Raw genomic sequence first — 16,000 nt, 5'->3', positions numbered from 1 at the left:
TGAGGAGATAGGCCCCGCCCCTTTTTCGGCGGGCTCGTCTCCCGCTATTTAGTGAATCTTGGCAGGGGTTAAATATCTCCATATAGCCTCTGGGGGCTATATGTGAGGTATTTTTCGCCAAAAAAGGTTTTCATTTGCCTCCCAGGGCGCCCCCCTCCCAGCGCCCTGCACCCTCAGTGACTGCCGTGTGAAGTGTGCTGAGAGGAAAATGGCGCACAGCTGCAGTGCTGTGCGCTACCTTTAGAAGACTGCAGGAGTCTTCAGCCGCCGATTCTGGACCTCTTCTTACTTCAGCATCTGCAAGGGGGCCGGCGGCGCGGCTCCGGTGACCATCCAGGCTGTACCTGTGATCGTCCCTCTGGAGCTGATGTCCAGTAGCCAAGAAGCCAATCCATCCTGCACGCAGGTGAGTTCACTCCTTCTCCCCTAAGTCCCTCGTTGCAGTGATCCTGTTGCCAGCAGGACTCACTGTAAAATAAAAAACCTAAGCTAAACTTTCTCTAAGCAGCTCTTTAGGAGAGCCACCTAGATTGCACCCTTCTCGGCCGGGCACAAAAATCTAACTGGAGTCTGGAGGAGGGTCATAGGGGGAGGAGCCAGTGCACACCACCTGATCGGAAAGCTTTACTTTTTGTGCCCTGTCTCCTGCGGAGCCGCTATTCCCCATGGTCCTTTCAGGAACCCCAGCATCCACAAGGACGATAGAGAAAAATAAGATTTTCATTCATAATATCCTTATTTTCATATTGTGTGAGAAGAGTTTTTATGCTAAAAGTGACTCAACCCACGGTACAGAATGTACTTTCATGACCATGCTGGGACTTAAAGTTCCCCAGCACTGCAGTGGCAGTACCACAGGCTGCCTAACGTAAGGCTGCTTTACACCTGTTCCTTGTCGCACAGAGTAGACATGAGACACAGACATGAGACACAGGGGGGAGCATGCTTATTGTCCACACACACACTGGTGGCACCACTGGCTTTCCAGAATGTATTGTGCTCTCTGGCCATCACCATCTCCTTCTTCGTTCCCTCACCACAGCTATCATTTCACTCACACTAGGCCCCTCCCGCTGAGTGCGGTCACATGCTCAAGTGATGTCATCAAAGGTTTCTTCTCCCACTAGAAACTACTAGTAACTGTCGTTCCCGAGATGATGCTGCTGCTGCTGCTGCTGCGCGCTCCCTGAAAATGTTGCGCAGGTTGTAATGCAAAGAAGGACAGAGAGAGGAAGGAGCAGCAGTGCCAGTGCAGAGAGCTGACCAGTTTAGTCGTCCACTATCTCCGTGCCTCACCCTATGGATCCCAGTCTATAATAACGCCCAGCTAGCACTGCATACAGCACCTACGGCTTTTTTTGGGAAAATTGTGGGAGGGAGGTGTCACATCTGGAGGAGCCTGCAGCAGCAATTTGGCGAGGAGGAGAGAGAAGAGAGGCAGCGCTGGAGGAAGCGGGCATCATTGGCAACATTTACACACTAGCTCTAAACTTTCAATTGCCATTGCAATTTAGCGGGAAGCTAAGTGAAGGAGGCAGGGGTAAGGACGTGTTACCCTAATAGGGCAGATCATTGTAGGGCACCACAGCTCCGCAGACTGCGGGTGGTGACTGATAGCAGGGTAGGAGCTGCACCTTTACCAAAACACACTGGTAGATCTCCAAAATAGAAGGGGGCGTAGGCATCCCATACCTAGAATATCACAAGCAAGATCAGCAAGGACGGGGGCATAGTAGTGGCTGCTTGGTTTGTGGGTATTTGCAAGTAAGAGTAGTGAAGAATTATTTATTCTTAAGAATCAGCTTATTGCAAGAAGTGGCATATTTGCAACCACCTAGACAGCTGTAGTGTGGCACAGCACCATTGGCATCCGTGCATTGCAGAGGGGGGTGTGTCACCGTGCATCGCTCACTCTGCAACATAGGAAAAAGCGTCCTCTGCATTAACAAGAGGGTGTCTACCAGTGGACTGGAGACTACTTGGCACAGGGAAACAACCCCGGAGATTGGCATGGAGCTGTCTGCCATTGGTGAACAAGTGTTTGCCGTAGAGAGCATTCGCAAGAAGAGAATAAGAAAGGTAAGATCTCAGAGGCTGGGGGCACTTTCCTGCAGGGTTTGACATTGCATGGCATACAGTACATATGTTTAATGTCTCAGCTTGGTGGTTTAAATCTGGCAGTTGTTGAGCTGGGTGGGGGTTGTAGTGTATGCAGTAACAGTGATACCCAGGTTAGCTGTGCCCCTGAGATTGACCACAAAAAGTTAGCCATACATTAAGGATGTACAGGTGGCCGAATGGATACACATTCACCAATTCGCTATTGGTTTTATACATACAGCCTATTGGCAGTGATCAGCGTAGTTGGTTACAACTTTGATTGTTGCTGCAATGGGTTCCCCATATTACAAATTAAATACTTTTTGATGTCACATTTTATGTACAGTATGACCATACAGTCTATAGAAGGTCTCCTATACATGCTTATTTTAGTTACCATTGAATGTCTTTTTAATATACTCAAATCATTTGTATGAATCATGCATGACCTACTTATGCAACAGAATAATACAGAACTTAATTTTGCCTGTTGACCTGACCAACCATTAATACTGCAGTTGTACCTTTTTCCAGTTATTTTATATATTGCACAGAAAATCAGAACCGCTGGACGCTGAGACAAGCATCTCTTACGCTAAAAGTGACTCACATAGTAAGCTAATCTTTGTATAGGTGACTAACCAAGCTGTGACTCATACAGATGACTCTCACATTACAAATGTTTGTTTTATGCAGTAGTAATATTCTCAGGTGCCCAGTACTGCATAGGTGAACAAAAGTGTTTTACATGATTTCAACAAATAGCCGGTCATTTCAATTTAAAAAAGGAGTATGTGACTAATATATACAATGCTTTCAATCTGTGCCCTGTATGCTGGTGTGTGCTATCATACATTAAATGTACATATACAAGAAATAACCAGTTTCCACATATTTTATTAAGGTTCTATTGCTAATAAATTCTGACTTGGGTGCCCCCAGAATGCGTTACTCTGCCAACTGTTTTAGCATATCTATTTTACCACTGCCATCTGTTTGCTATTACAGTATATGTAACTTATTTAATAGAATGTGGTTTTTCCATTGTGAAGAGAACAATGTTTATTATTTTTGTCTTTCCAGGGTAATGTGGAATATCTTGTGAAGTGGAAAGGCTGGCCCCCAAAGTGAGTACAATAATTAAAAATGAGCCTTAAGAGATTACTGATAGGCAGTGAGATGGACTATTATATTGCCACATTGGCATCTGCAGTAACTCACCCACACACATACAGTCCCAGTGTTACACTATCGCACATGTAAGCTCACGTTCCCCATAACCACAGCGCACTTGATTCTACTTGGCAAAAAGCATCTTTGAATTTTCCCGCCTTCTGGTCCTGTGTGTGGTTAGAGGGAGGTGATTTTCCTCTCTGTAATAAGTGTGCGCTCCTCCTCTAGCCCCTCTGTAGTATTTGCAGCCCACACTTCACCATTTATTATGTGTGTAAATATTATTCCGTTTATCAGGAAAAGTACTTATTATGAGATAATATGCAGCATTTAGTTGTATAATTAACATGAAGAATGACTTTACAGTCAAAGTATCCATTTTGCAGTGATTATCATGTGTAGAGCACCAAACACTAATGAAACTGAGGGGTGATAAATAAAATGTAGGACTATATTCGGAATATTATTATTAACATTATTAATTACTTGTATAGCACCAGCATATTCCATTGTGCTTTATAATTGGGATATAAGCATGTATGTTATGCAAATAAACAATTGTGTATTGGTTGTTATTTTTATATTATTTATGTTACTCTTATATTAGAAAGTAAAGCTATGACCAGGACAATAAATATTTTGTTCTAGTAATGTTTGGAATGTGTTTTGGTCCATTAAGAAAACTTATGTGCTGCAGTAACAGGTTGATTGTATGATTGATGCTAAGCTTTTGAGTACACCCTCCAGTTTGTTTTTGGGCGATGAAGATCTATTTTCTGGTGTTAAGAGTGTCATTGGATGCTATATCAGATTCTCAGACCTGGGTTTTGCAACAGTCCTGATAGCTTTACCTTTAGATGCAGATACAGGAGATTGCTATTGGATAAGTATATATTTAACATTATACAGGTCTGTATTATGGGTCATTTCTGATTAGGACTATCTGAGAGCCAGCATCACTGTGAGCTGCCTGTGTGTGTGTGCGGGCTCTTGGCATGGCACTGACTGCTTCTAGATAAGCACTGCCTATTGAATACGTCTTGTTTATCACCTCTAATCTGACCGGGGGAGTGAGAACTCAGAGGAGGGGGAGCTGAGAGTGACGCATGAGTCATATGCTCACTTGTTTACTTCAGTCCTTGCTGCAGTGTGTGCAGGAACAGCAGAGGAAAGGTGTGCTCTGTGTAACCCGTTCTTTTCTGGGCTGTTACATTTCTCTTTATTAAAGATGGTCATTGTTGCAAACCAACATTACAGCAAAACTATTGACCCTTTCATATTTCTGCAGATAAAGATTAGACCATTTAAATAAGAAACCCAACAAGGTAACTGTCACTATGTTTCCAGTGTGGGTTTGTTTTTGCAGATGTTTGTGACATCCCTATATTGATACTATTGTACAATAAGATGTAATCCTTTTCAAGACACACTGTATTTATATACCTCCTTTCTAATTTATCCTGGAACAGTCTGCTCCTGATTTTACAAATGTTGTGTATCTTCTAATTGCAGTAGCTTGGCATGAATTAAAATGTATTGTTTATAAAGAGAATTATTTAGTTCATATGTGGCTGATATGATAAGAAACTGAATGGGAAAAGCACGAGCAGAACATTGTGTACGTAACATGTGTATTAGATGGTGTTGGAAGATATGTTACATCATAGTTTCTCAAACTTTTCTTTGAAGCTGCACTACCACCATCTAGTAAAAGTTACTCTCCCACTAGCTGAAATCCTGTTTTTTTGCAGGGCTTCTCTGTTCCTCTTACAGCCCAGGTTGAAGGGCATGAGGACCAATCACAAGTCCCATCAAAGATATTGTGCCTTGTGATTGGACCTCCACCATACCCCAACCTGCACTGCCGTATTAACATGACAAGCTGAATTGATTACTTGCGCTGTATTGCCAAAATAGCAGAACCCCAGGTTACAAAGCTGATTAATTTAGAAGTCCCTCTGACTCTTGCTAGGTGAAGGGGCCCCTTCGATATGTAACCTAAACTGGCAAATTTCTGAGAGTTTACTTTAGTATTCAACAGAATAGATTTTTGTGGATTTGATTTTTTCTCCTGTAAGAACACAGGGAGATCTTAAAAACATAGCCAGTTAAAGAAACTCCACATCATTTTTTTTTTTTTTTTTTTTAGCTTAAATGTAGGTTTGAAACAATATCTAAAAAGAAATTCGCACAGTGGAGATATAATGGAAATCATTGGTGAAGCATAGACATAGATCTCTGCTATCGTGTCTTGGGTTCCACTTGCAAATGTCAAGTGGTTTCGCTTGTGAAACTTACTTCAGCATACTATCATGAGTGAAATAACCATGGTCTTTTAAATGGTGAATTTCAGCTGCTCACTTGCATTACTATACAGCTACTGCACTGTATAATGTGTGTGTGTGTGTGTGTGTGTGTGTGTGTGTGTGTGTGTGTGTATGTGTGTATATATATATATATATATATATATATATATATATATATATAATTTTTTTTTTTTTATTAGAGAGAGATTTAAATACAGTGTAAAGAGAATTTTTTTTTATTACCAATATCGGTATGAGCATTTAATGACACTGGAGAAGACTATAGTAAACACAGTGGTTGATGTATCAAGCAGTGAAAAGAGTGGAGAAGTTGCCCATAGCAACCAATCAGCAGCTATCTGTTATTTTATAGACTGCACATGAAAAATGCTACCTCAAAGCTGATTGGTTGCTATGGGCAATTTCTCCACTGGTACACTAATTCACTCTTTTCACTGCTTGATACATCAGACCCACAGTTCTCTTCTGCCAAAGACCACCTAGTCCATTTCTCTTAGGTAAGTTAGGTAACTTCGATTAGGGTCTGTATACAGCTAAGTTCATAGTCAAACAGAACCTTTATAAAAACACTGGAGAAAATGATACACCAATACACACCAATATGAAACAGATGCATGCAATTTTCCTTTTTTTTTTTTCTTTTGTTAATTGCTTTAAGGGTTTCGCTAACATTGTTAAAATATGAATCTGGACAGATCTAGGTATATTTGAATATGAGTATGGCTGTGTATGATGGACTTTATAGCCTGAGATGTGATCAGTTCTGTATCTCTGGTATCTGTCAGATAATAGGGCCCATTTAGAGCAGGGCAGGTATATGCGTTCACAACATATTGTACGTTGCCTTATTTCTGTAGCTCGATGTTAGAGTGTATATTGTACAATATGCATTTGCACCAAAATAGTTTACAGAAAGCATAGAGAGCGCATAAAGATGTGGCATGCCTGTACTGGTAAAAATAAGAATTTACTTACCGATAATTCTATTTCTCATAGTCCGTAGTGGATGCTGGGGACTCCGAAAGGACCATGGGGAATAGCGGCTCCGCAGGAGACTGGGCACAAAAGTAAAAGCTTTAGGACTACCTGGTGTGCACTGGCTCCTCCCCCTATGACCCTCCTCCAAGCCTCAGTTAGGATACTGTGCCCGGACGAGCGTACACAATAAGGAAGGATTTTGAATCCCGGGTAAGACTCATACCAGCCACACCAATCACACCGTACAACTTGTGATCTGAACCCAGTTAACAGCATGATAACAGAGGAGCCTCTGAAAAGATGGCTCACAACAATAATAACCCGATTTTTGTAACAATAACTATGTACAAGTATTGCAGACAATCCGCACTTGGGATGGGCGCCCAGCATCCACTACGGACTATGAGAAATAGAATTATCGGTAAGTAAATTCTTATTTTCTCTAACGTCCTAGTGGATGCTGGGGACTCCGAAAGGACCATGGGGATTATACCAAAGCTCCCAAACGGGCGGGAGAGTGCGGATGACTCTGCAGCACCGAATGAGAGAACTCCAGGTCCTCCTCAGCCAGGGTATCAAATTTGTAGAATTTTGCAAACGTATTTGCCCCTGACCAAGTAGCTGCTCGGCAAAGTTGTAAAGCCGAGACCCCTCGGGCAGCCGCCCAAGATGAGCCCACTTTCCGTGTGGAATGGGCTTTTACAGATTTTGGCTGTGGCAGGCCTGCCACATAATGTGCAAGCTGAATTGTACTACAAATCCAACGAGCAATCGTCTGCTTAGATGGAGGAGCACCCAGCTTGTTGGGTGCATACAGGATAAACAGCGAGTCAGATTTTCTGACTCCAGCCGTCCTGGAAACATATATTTTCAGGGCCCTGACTACGTCCAGCAACTTGGAATCCTCCAAGTCCCTAGTAGCCGCAGGCACCACAATAGGCTGGTTTAAGTGAAATGCTGAAACCACCTTCGGGAGAAATTGAGGACGAGTCCTCAATTCTGCCCTGTCCGTATGAAAAATTAGGTAAGGGCTTTTATAGGATAAAGCCGCCAATTCTGATACACGCCTGGCTGAAGCCAGGGCTAACAGCATTACCACTTTCCATGTGAGATATTTTAAGTCCACAGTGGTGAGTGGTTCAAACCAATGTGATTTTAGGAATCCCAAAACTACATTGAGATCCCAAGGTGCCACTGGAGGCACAAAAGGAGGCTGTATATGCAGTACTCCCTTGACAAACGTCTGAACTTCAGGAACTGAAGCTAGTTCTTTTTGGAAGAATATTGACAGGGCCGAAATTTGAACCTTAATGGACCCTAATTTGAGGCCCATAGACAGTCCTGTTTGCAGGAAATGCAGGAATCGACCCAGTTGAAATTCCTCTGTAGGGGCCTTCCTGGCCTCACACCACGCAACATATTTACGCCAAATACGGTGATAATGTTGCACAGTTACATCCTTCCTGGCTTTGATCAGGGTAGGGATGACTTCATCTGGAATGCCTTTTTCCTTCAGAATCCGGCGTTCAACCGCCATGCCGTCAAACGCAGCCGCGGTAAGTCTTGGAACAGACATGATCCCTGCTGGAGCAGGTCCTTTCTTAGAGGTAGAGGCCACGGGTCTTCCGTGAGCATCTCTTGAATTTCCGGGTACCAAGTCCTTCTTGGCCAATCCGGAGCCACGAGTATAGTCTTTACACCTCTCCTTCTTATAATTCTCAGTACCTTGGGTATGAGAGGCAGAGGAGGGAACACATATACTGACTGGTACACCCACGGTGTTACAAGAGCGTCCACAGCTATTGCCTGAGGGTCCCTTGACCTGGCGCAATATCTGCCCAGTTTTTTGTTGAGGCGGGACGCCATCATGTCCACCTTTGGTTTTTCCCAACGGTTCACAATCATGTGGAAGACTTCTGGGTGAAGACCCCACTCCCCCGGGTGAAGATCGTGTCTGCTGAGGAAGTCTGCTTCCCAGTTGTCCACTCCCGGAATGAACACTGCTGACAGTGCTATCACATGATTTTCCGCCCAGCGAAGAATCCTTGCAACTTCCGTCATTGCCCTCCTGCTTCTTGTGCCGCCCTGTCTGTTTACGTGGGCGACTGCCGTGATGTTGTCCGACTGGATCAACACCGGCTGACCCTGAAGCAGAGGCCTTGCCTGACTTAGGGCATTGTAAATGGCCCTTAGTCCCAGGATATTTATGTGAAGTGACGTTTCCATGCTTGACCACAAGCCCTGGAATTTTTTTCCCTGTGTGACTGCTCCCCAGCCTCTCAGGCTGGCATCCGTGGTCACCAGGACCCAATCCTGAATGCCGAATCTGCGGCCCTCTAGGAGATGAGCACTCTGTAACCACCACAGGAGAGACACCCTTGTCCTTGGAGACAGGGTTATCCGCTGATGCATTTGAAGATGCGATCCGGACCATTTGTCCAGCAGATCCCACTGAAAGGTTCTTGCGTGGAATCTGCCGAATGGAATCGCTTCGTAAGAAGCCACCATCTTTCCCAGGACCCTTGTGCATTGATGCACTGACACTTGGCCTGGTCTTAGGAGGTTCCTGACTAGGTCGGATAACTCCCTGGCTTTCTCCTCCGGGAGAAACACCTTTTTCTGTACTGTGTCCAGAATCATCCCTAGGAACAGCAGACGTGTCGTCGGAATCAGCTGCGATTTTGGAATATTTAGAATCCATCCGTGCTGTCGTAGTACTACTTGAGATAGTGCTACTCCGACCTCTAACTGTTCCCTGGACCTTGCCCTTATCAGGAGATCGTCCAAGTAAGGGATAATTAAGACGCCTTTTCTTCGAAGAAGAATCATCATTTCGGCCATTACCTTGGTAAAGACCCGGGGTGCCGTGGACAATCCAAACGGCAGCGTCTGAAACTGATAGTGACAGTTCTGTACCACAAACCTGAGGTACCCTTGGTGAGAAGGGCAAATTGGGACATGGAGGTAAGCATCCTTGATGTCCAGAGACACCATATAGTCCCCTTCTTCCAGGTTCGCTATCACTGCTCTGAGTGACTCCATCTTGAACTTGAACCTTTTTATGTAAGTGTTCAAGGATTTCAGATTTAAAATTGGTCTCACCGAGCCGTCCGGCTTCGGTACCACAAACAGCGTGGAATAATACCCCTTTCCCTGTTGTAGGAGGGGTACCTTGATTATCACCTGCTGGGAATACAGCTTGTGAATGGCTTCCAATACCGCCTCCCTATCGGGGGGAGACGTTGGTAAAGCAGACTTCAGGAACCGGCGAGGGGGAGACGTCTCGAATTCCAATTTGTACCCCTGAGATACTACCTGCAGGATCCAGGGGTCCACTTGCGAGTGAGCCCACTGCGCGCTGAAATTCTTGAGACGGGCCCCCACCGTGCCTGAGTCCGCTTGTAAGGCCCCAGCGTCATGCTGAGGACTTGGCAGAAGCGGGGGAGGGCTTCTGTTCGTGGGAAGAGGCTGTCTGCTGCAGTCTTTTTCCCCTTCCTCTGCCCCGGGGCAGATATGAGTGGCCTTTTGCCCGCTTGCCCTTATGGGGACGAAAGGACTGAGCCTGAAAAGACGGTATCTTTTTCTGCTGAGAGGTGACCTGGGGTAAAAAGGTGGATTTCCCAGCCGTTGCCGTGGCCACCAGGTCCGATAGACCGACCCCAAATAACTCCTCCCCTTTATACGGCAATACTTCCATATGCCGTTTGGAATCCGCATCACCTGACCACTGTCGCGTCCATAACCCTCTTCTGGCAGAAATGGACATCGCACTTACTCTTGATGCCAGAGTGCAAATATCCCTCTGTGCATCTCGCATATATAGAAATGCATCCTTTAAATGCTCTATAGTCAATAATATATTGTCCCTGTCCAGGGTATCAATATTTTCAGTCAGGGAATCCGACCAAGCCACCCCAGCACTGCACATCCAGGCTGAGGCGATTGCTGGTCGCAGTATAATACCAGTATGTGTGTATATACTTTTTAGGACATTTTCCAGCTTCCTATCAGCTGGTTCCTTGAGGGCGGCCGTATCAGGAGACGGTAACGCCACTTGTTTTGATAAGCGTGTGAGCGCCTTATCTACCCTAGGGGGTGTTTCCCAACGTGCCCTAACCTCTGGCGGGAAAGGGTATAATGCCAATAATTTTTTAGAAATTAGCAGTTTTTTATCGGGGGAAACCCACGCTTCATCACACACCTCATTTCATTCATCTGATTCAGGAAAAACTACGGGTAGTTTTTTCACACCCCACATAATACCCTTTTTTGTGGTACTTGTAGTATCAGAAATGTTCAAAACCTCCTTCATTGCCGTGATCATGTAACGTGTGGCCCTACTGGAAAATACGTTTGTTTCCTCACCGTCGACACTGGAGTCAGTGTCCGTGTCAGTGTCTGTATCGACCTGAGGTAACGGGCGTTTTATAGCCCCTGACGGTGTTTGAGACACCTGTACAGGTATTAACTGATTTGCCGGCTGTCTCGTGTCGTCAACAGTCTTTTGTAAAGTGCTGACACTATCACGTAATTCTTTCCATAAGACCATCCAGTCAGGTGTCGACTCCCTAGGGGGTGACATCACTAACACAGGCAATTGCTCCGCCTCCACACCATTTTCCTCCTCATACATGTCGACACAACGTACCGACACACAGCACACACACAGGGAATGCTCTGATAGAGGACAGGACCCCACTAGCCCTTTGGGGAGACAGAGGGAGAGTTTGCCAGCACACACCAGAGCGCTATATATATATAGGGATAACCTTATATAAGTGTTTTTCCCTGATATAGCTGCTGTATATATTTATCTGCCAAATTAGTGCCCCCCCTCTCTTGTTTTACCCTGTTTCTGTAGTGCAGGACTGCAGGGGAGAGTCAGGGATCCTTCCTCCAACGGAGCTGTGAGGAAAAAATGGCGCCAGTGTGCTGAGGAGATAGGCTCCGCCCCCTTCTCGGCGGCCTTTCTCCCGCTTTTTTATGGAAAAATTGGCAGGGGTTAAATGCATCCATATAGCCCAGGAGCTATATGTGATGTATTTTTTGCCAAAAAAGGTATTTTTATTGCGTCTCAGGGCGCCCCCCCCCCCAGCGCCCTGCACCCTCAGTGACCGGAGTGTGAAGTGTGCTGAGAGCAATGGCGCACAGCTGCGGTGCTGTGCGCTACCTTATTGAAGACAGGACGTCTTCTGCCGCCGATTTTCCGGACCTCTTCAGTCTTCTGGCTCTGTAAGGGGGCCGGCGGCGCGGCTCTGGGACCCATCCATGGCTGGGCCTGTGATCGTCCCTCTGGAGCTAATGTCCAGTAGCCTAAGAAGCCCAATCCACTCTGCACGCAGGTGAGTTCGCTTCTTCTCCCCTTAGTCCCTCGGTGCAGTGAGCCTGTTGCCAGCAGGTCTCACTGAAAATAAAAAACCTACTTTAAACTTTTACTCTAAGCAGCTCAGGAGAGCCCCTTAGTATGCACCCTTCTCGTTCGGGCACAAAAATCTAACTGAGGCTTGGAGGAGGGTCATAGGGGGAGGAGCCAGTGCACACCAGGTAGTCCTAAAGCTTTTACTTTTGTGCCCAGTCTCCTGCGGAGCCGCTATTCCCCATGGTCCTTTCGGAGTCCCCAGCATCCACTAGGACGTTAGAGAAACAAAAAATATAAAGCCCTATTACTGCATAGTAAATTAAATTAAATGCAATTTAAATATACACATCAGTTTATTTCACTTTCTAAAACAAATGCTAATCTTTTTTTCCTGATGTAGTTGTGCACACAATACAAGCATTAAGAAGTTGATTGAATTAGAGTGCATCCGGAAAGTATTCACATTGCTTCACTTTTTCCATATTTTGTTATGTTTCAGCCTTATTCCAAAATGGAATAAATTTATTTTTTCCCCTCAAAATTCTACACACAATACCCCATAATGACAATGAAAAAAGTTTTTTTGTGATTTTTGCAAGTTTATTAAAAATAAAGAACTAAGAAATCACATGTACATAAGTATTCACAGCCTTTGCCATGAAGCTCAAAAATTGAGCTCAGGTGCATCCTGTTTCCACTGATCATCCTTGAGATGTTCCTACAGCTTAATTGGAGTCCACATGTGGTAAATTCAGTTGATTGCACATGATTTGGAAAGGCACACACCTGTCAATATATGGTCCCACACTTGACAGTGCATGTCTGAGCACAAACCAAGGATGAAGTCAAAGGAATTGTCTATAGACCTCCGAGACAGGATTGTCTCGAGGCACAAATCTGAGGAAGGGTACAGAAAAATATCTGCTGCTTTGAAGGTACCAATGAGCACAGTGGCCTCCATCATCCGTAAATGGAAGAAGTTCGGAACCACCAGGACTCTTCCTAGAGCTGGCTGTCCGTCCAAACTGAGCGATCGGGGGAGAAGGACCCTAGTCAAAGAGGTGACCAAGAACCCTTGATGGTTGCTCTGTCAGAGCTACAGCATTCCTATGTGGAGAGAGGAGAACCTTCCAGAAGGACAACCATCTCCGCAGCAATCCACCAATCAGGCCTGTATGATAGAGTGGCCAGACGGAAGCCACTCCTTAGTAAAAAGCACATGATAGCCCGCCTGGAGTTTGCCAAAATGCTCCTGAAGGACTCTTCGACCATGAGAAACAAAATACTCTGGTCTGATGATACAAAGATTGAACTCTGACGTGAATGCCAGGTGTCATGTTTGGAAGAAACCAGGCATCGCTCATCAGCAGGCCAATACCATCCCTACAGTGAAGCATGGTGGTGGCAGCATCATGCTGTGGGATGTTTTTCAGCAGCAGGAACTGTCAGACTAGTCAGGATAGAGGGAGAGATGAATGCAGCAATGTACAGAGACATCCTGGATGAAAACCTGCTCCAGAGCGCTCTTGACCTCAGACTGGGGCGACGGTTCATTTTTCAGCAGGACAACAACCCTAAGCACACAGCCAAGATATCAAAGTAGTGGCTTCAGGACAACTCTGTGAATGTCCTTGAGTTACCCGGCCAGAGCTCAGACTTGAATCCGATTGAACATCTCTGGGGAGATCTGAAAATGGCTGTGCACCGACGCTTCCCATCCAACCTGATGGAGTTTGAGAGGTGCTGTAAAGAGGAATGAGCGAAACTGCCCAAAGATAGGTGTGCCAAGCTTGTGGCATCAAAAAGACTTGAGGCTGTAATAGCTGCCAAAGGTGCATCAACAAAGTATTGAGCAAAGGCTGTGAATACTTACGTACATGTGATTTGTTAGTTGTTTTTTTTTTTATACATTTGCAAAAATCTAAAAAAAAAACTTTTCATGTTGTCATTATGGGGTATTGTGTGTAGAATTTTGAGCGAAGAAATTAATTTATTCCAGTTTGGAATAAGGCTGTAACATAACAAAATGAGGAAAAGGTGAATCGCTGTGAATACTTTCCGGATGTACCGTAGGAGTAATACAAAAGTACTTTTTTGTTTTACACATGTTGCTATAAGAATAAAGTGCTAAGAAAACTGGAAAGTGCATCTAATTCATTAAAATATAAAAAAAAAAGTAAAGACTTGAAGTGTATAGTATAACAATTACATATCTTGTGTCATTAGAAAGAAAATATTTAGATCTAAATTAAATTAGAGTATGGGGAAAATTCAATTAGCTGTAGTAATGTTTTCACAAAAACATTTTGTCCAATGTTTTATTCAATTAATGCATGTTTTTAGAGGAAAAATGTACCTGTTTTTTGTGCGAAAAACACAGGAGCTTGGCAGCGGAAACAAAATCCCCGATAATGCCGGCTATCTGCATCAATTAAATTATCGCCCAGGGATCTATTATTTGTGGTCCTTTACCGCGGCTAATTGAATTCCCCCCAATATACTGAAGTCATAGCATATGTTACATAGCTTCAATACAGTATAAATGTTTAATGACTGTGCATCCTAATCCAATAAGAGGATATGTATGATCTGGATAATGTAAATATTTATACGCTCAACTAATAAGACATTCAATTTCATTAACTATCCCCTTAATGAATATGAAATAAGTTTGCTTATTTGAAGAAAATGAAGCTGGAATGGACGGTTTTCTCCTGTCAATTGTGAGTGGTCTGACATACCTCTCACAATATATTCCACTCACCCAGGCTTCTAATGCTGGGCAAATGAAAGCCAACTCTGTTCTATAAAATAAGCTGTTGATTTTAGTATAATATTGATTTGCTTCCAGGATTTCAATATACTCATATACTGTATCAACTGTAAATCCAAAATATCTGAACACAACCCACAAGGATGAAGTTTCCCGTCCTCAGATCTTTGAGAAAGAACAGCTCCCACTCCAGCGGTAGATGCGTTGACTTCCAAATTAAACTGTTGAGTACTGTCCGGCTGCTTGAGAACCAGTGCTGACGTGAAGGCTTGTTTAAGCTGCTGGAATGTAGCGTCCGCCTCCTCAGACCAGAGCGTAGGATTGGCTACCTTGCGAGTAAGAGCTGTGATGGGACCAGCTATGGTAGAGAAGCCTCTGATGAACTTGCTGTAATAGGTAGCGAAACCGAGGAATCGCTGTATCACTTTAAGTGAAGTTGGTTTCGTCCAAGAGTGGATGGCTTGTAGCTTCTCTGGTTCCATGCAAATCTCAGTCCCTGAAGTGATATATCTTAGAAAGGGAATAGATTCCTCGAACACACACTTCTTGATCTTTGCATATAAATTAATCAGTTGAAGCCGAAGAAGAACCTCTTTAACTTGTAAGCGATGATCATGAAGGTTGGAAGAAAAGATAAGTATATTGTCCAGGTACACGATCACACTTTTATAGAGCAGGTCTCAAAAATAAGAATTTACTTACCGATAATTCTATTTCTCGTAGTCCGTAGTGGATGCTGGGGATTCCGTAAGGACCATGGGGAATAGCGGCTCCGTAGGAGACTGGGCACAAAAGTAAAGCTTTAGAACTACCTGGTGTGCACTGGCTCCTCCCCCTATGACCCTCCTCCAAGCCTCAGTTAGGATACTGTGCCCGGACGAGCGTACACAATAAGGAAGGATTTTGAATCCCGGGTAAGACTCATACCAGCCACACCAATCACACCGTACAACTCGTGATCTAAACCCAGTTAACAGCATGATAACAGAGGAGCCTCTAGAAAAGATGGCTCACTACAGCAATAACCCGATTTTTTGGTAACAATAACTATGTACCAGTATTGCAGACAATCCGCACTTGGGATGGGCGCCCAGCATCCACTACGGACTACGAGAAATAGAATTATCGGTAAGTAAATTCTTATTTTCTCTTACGTCCTAAGTGGATGCTGGGGATTCCGTAAGGACCATGGGGATTATACCAAAGCTCCCAAACGGGCGGGAGCGTGTGCGGATGACTCTGCAGCACCAAATGAGAGAACTCCAGGTCCTCCTCAGCCAGGGTATCAAT

General features: G+C 44.4%; 1 protein-coding gene across 1 annotated transcript in view; it reads left to right on the top strand.

The window, feature by feature from the left end:
- The first annotated feature begins 1,136 nt into the window (after positions 1–1,136).
- CBX7 (chromobox 7) overlaps positions 1,137–16,000 on the top strand; it is an 86,696-nt gene continuing 71,832 nt past the window's right edge. The window contains exons 1-2 of the mRNA XM_063940494.1: positions 1,137–2,079; positions 3,184–3,227. Coding sequence (XP_063796564.1) covers positions 2,011–2,079; positions 3,184–3,227 — 113 coding nt within the window. The 5' untranslated portion in view covers positions 1,137–2,010. The remainder of the gene's footprint in view (positions 2,080–3,183; positions 3,228–16,000) is intronic.

The sequence above is a fragment of the Pseudophryne corroboree genome, chromosome 9 (genome assembly GCF_028390025.1).
Source record: "Pseudophryne corroboree isolate aPseCor3 chromosome 9, aPseCor3.hap2, whole genome shotgun sequence".
NCBI classification, from domain to species: Eukaryota; Metazoa; Chordata; class Amphibia; order Anura; family Myobatrachidae; genus Pseudophryne; species Pseudophryne corroboree.
This window is presented reverse-complemented; position numbering and strand designations above follow the sequence as displayed.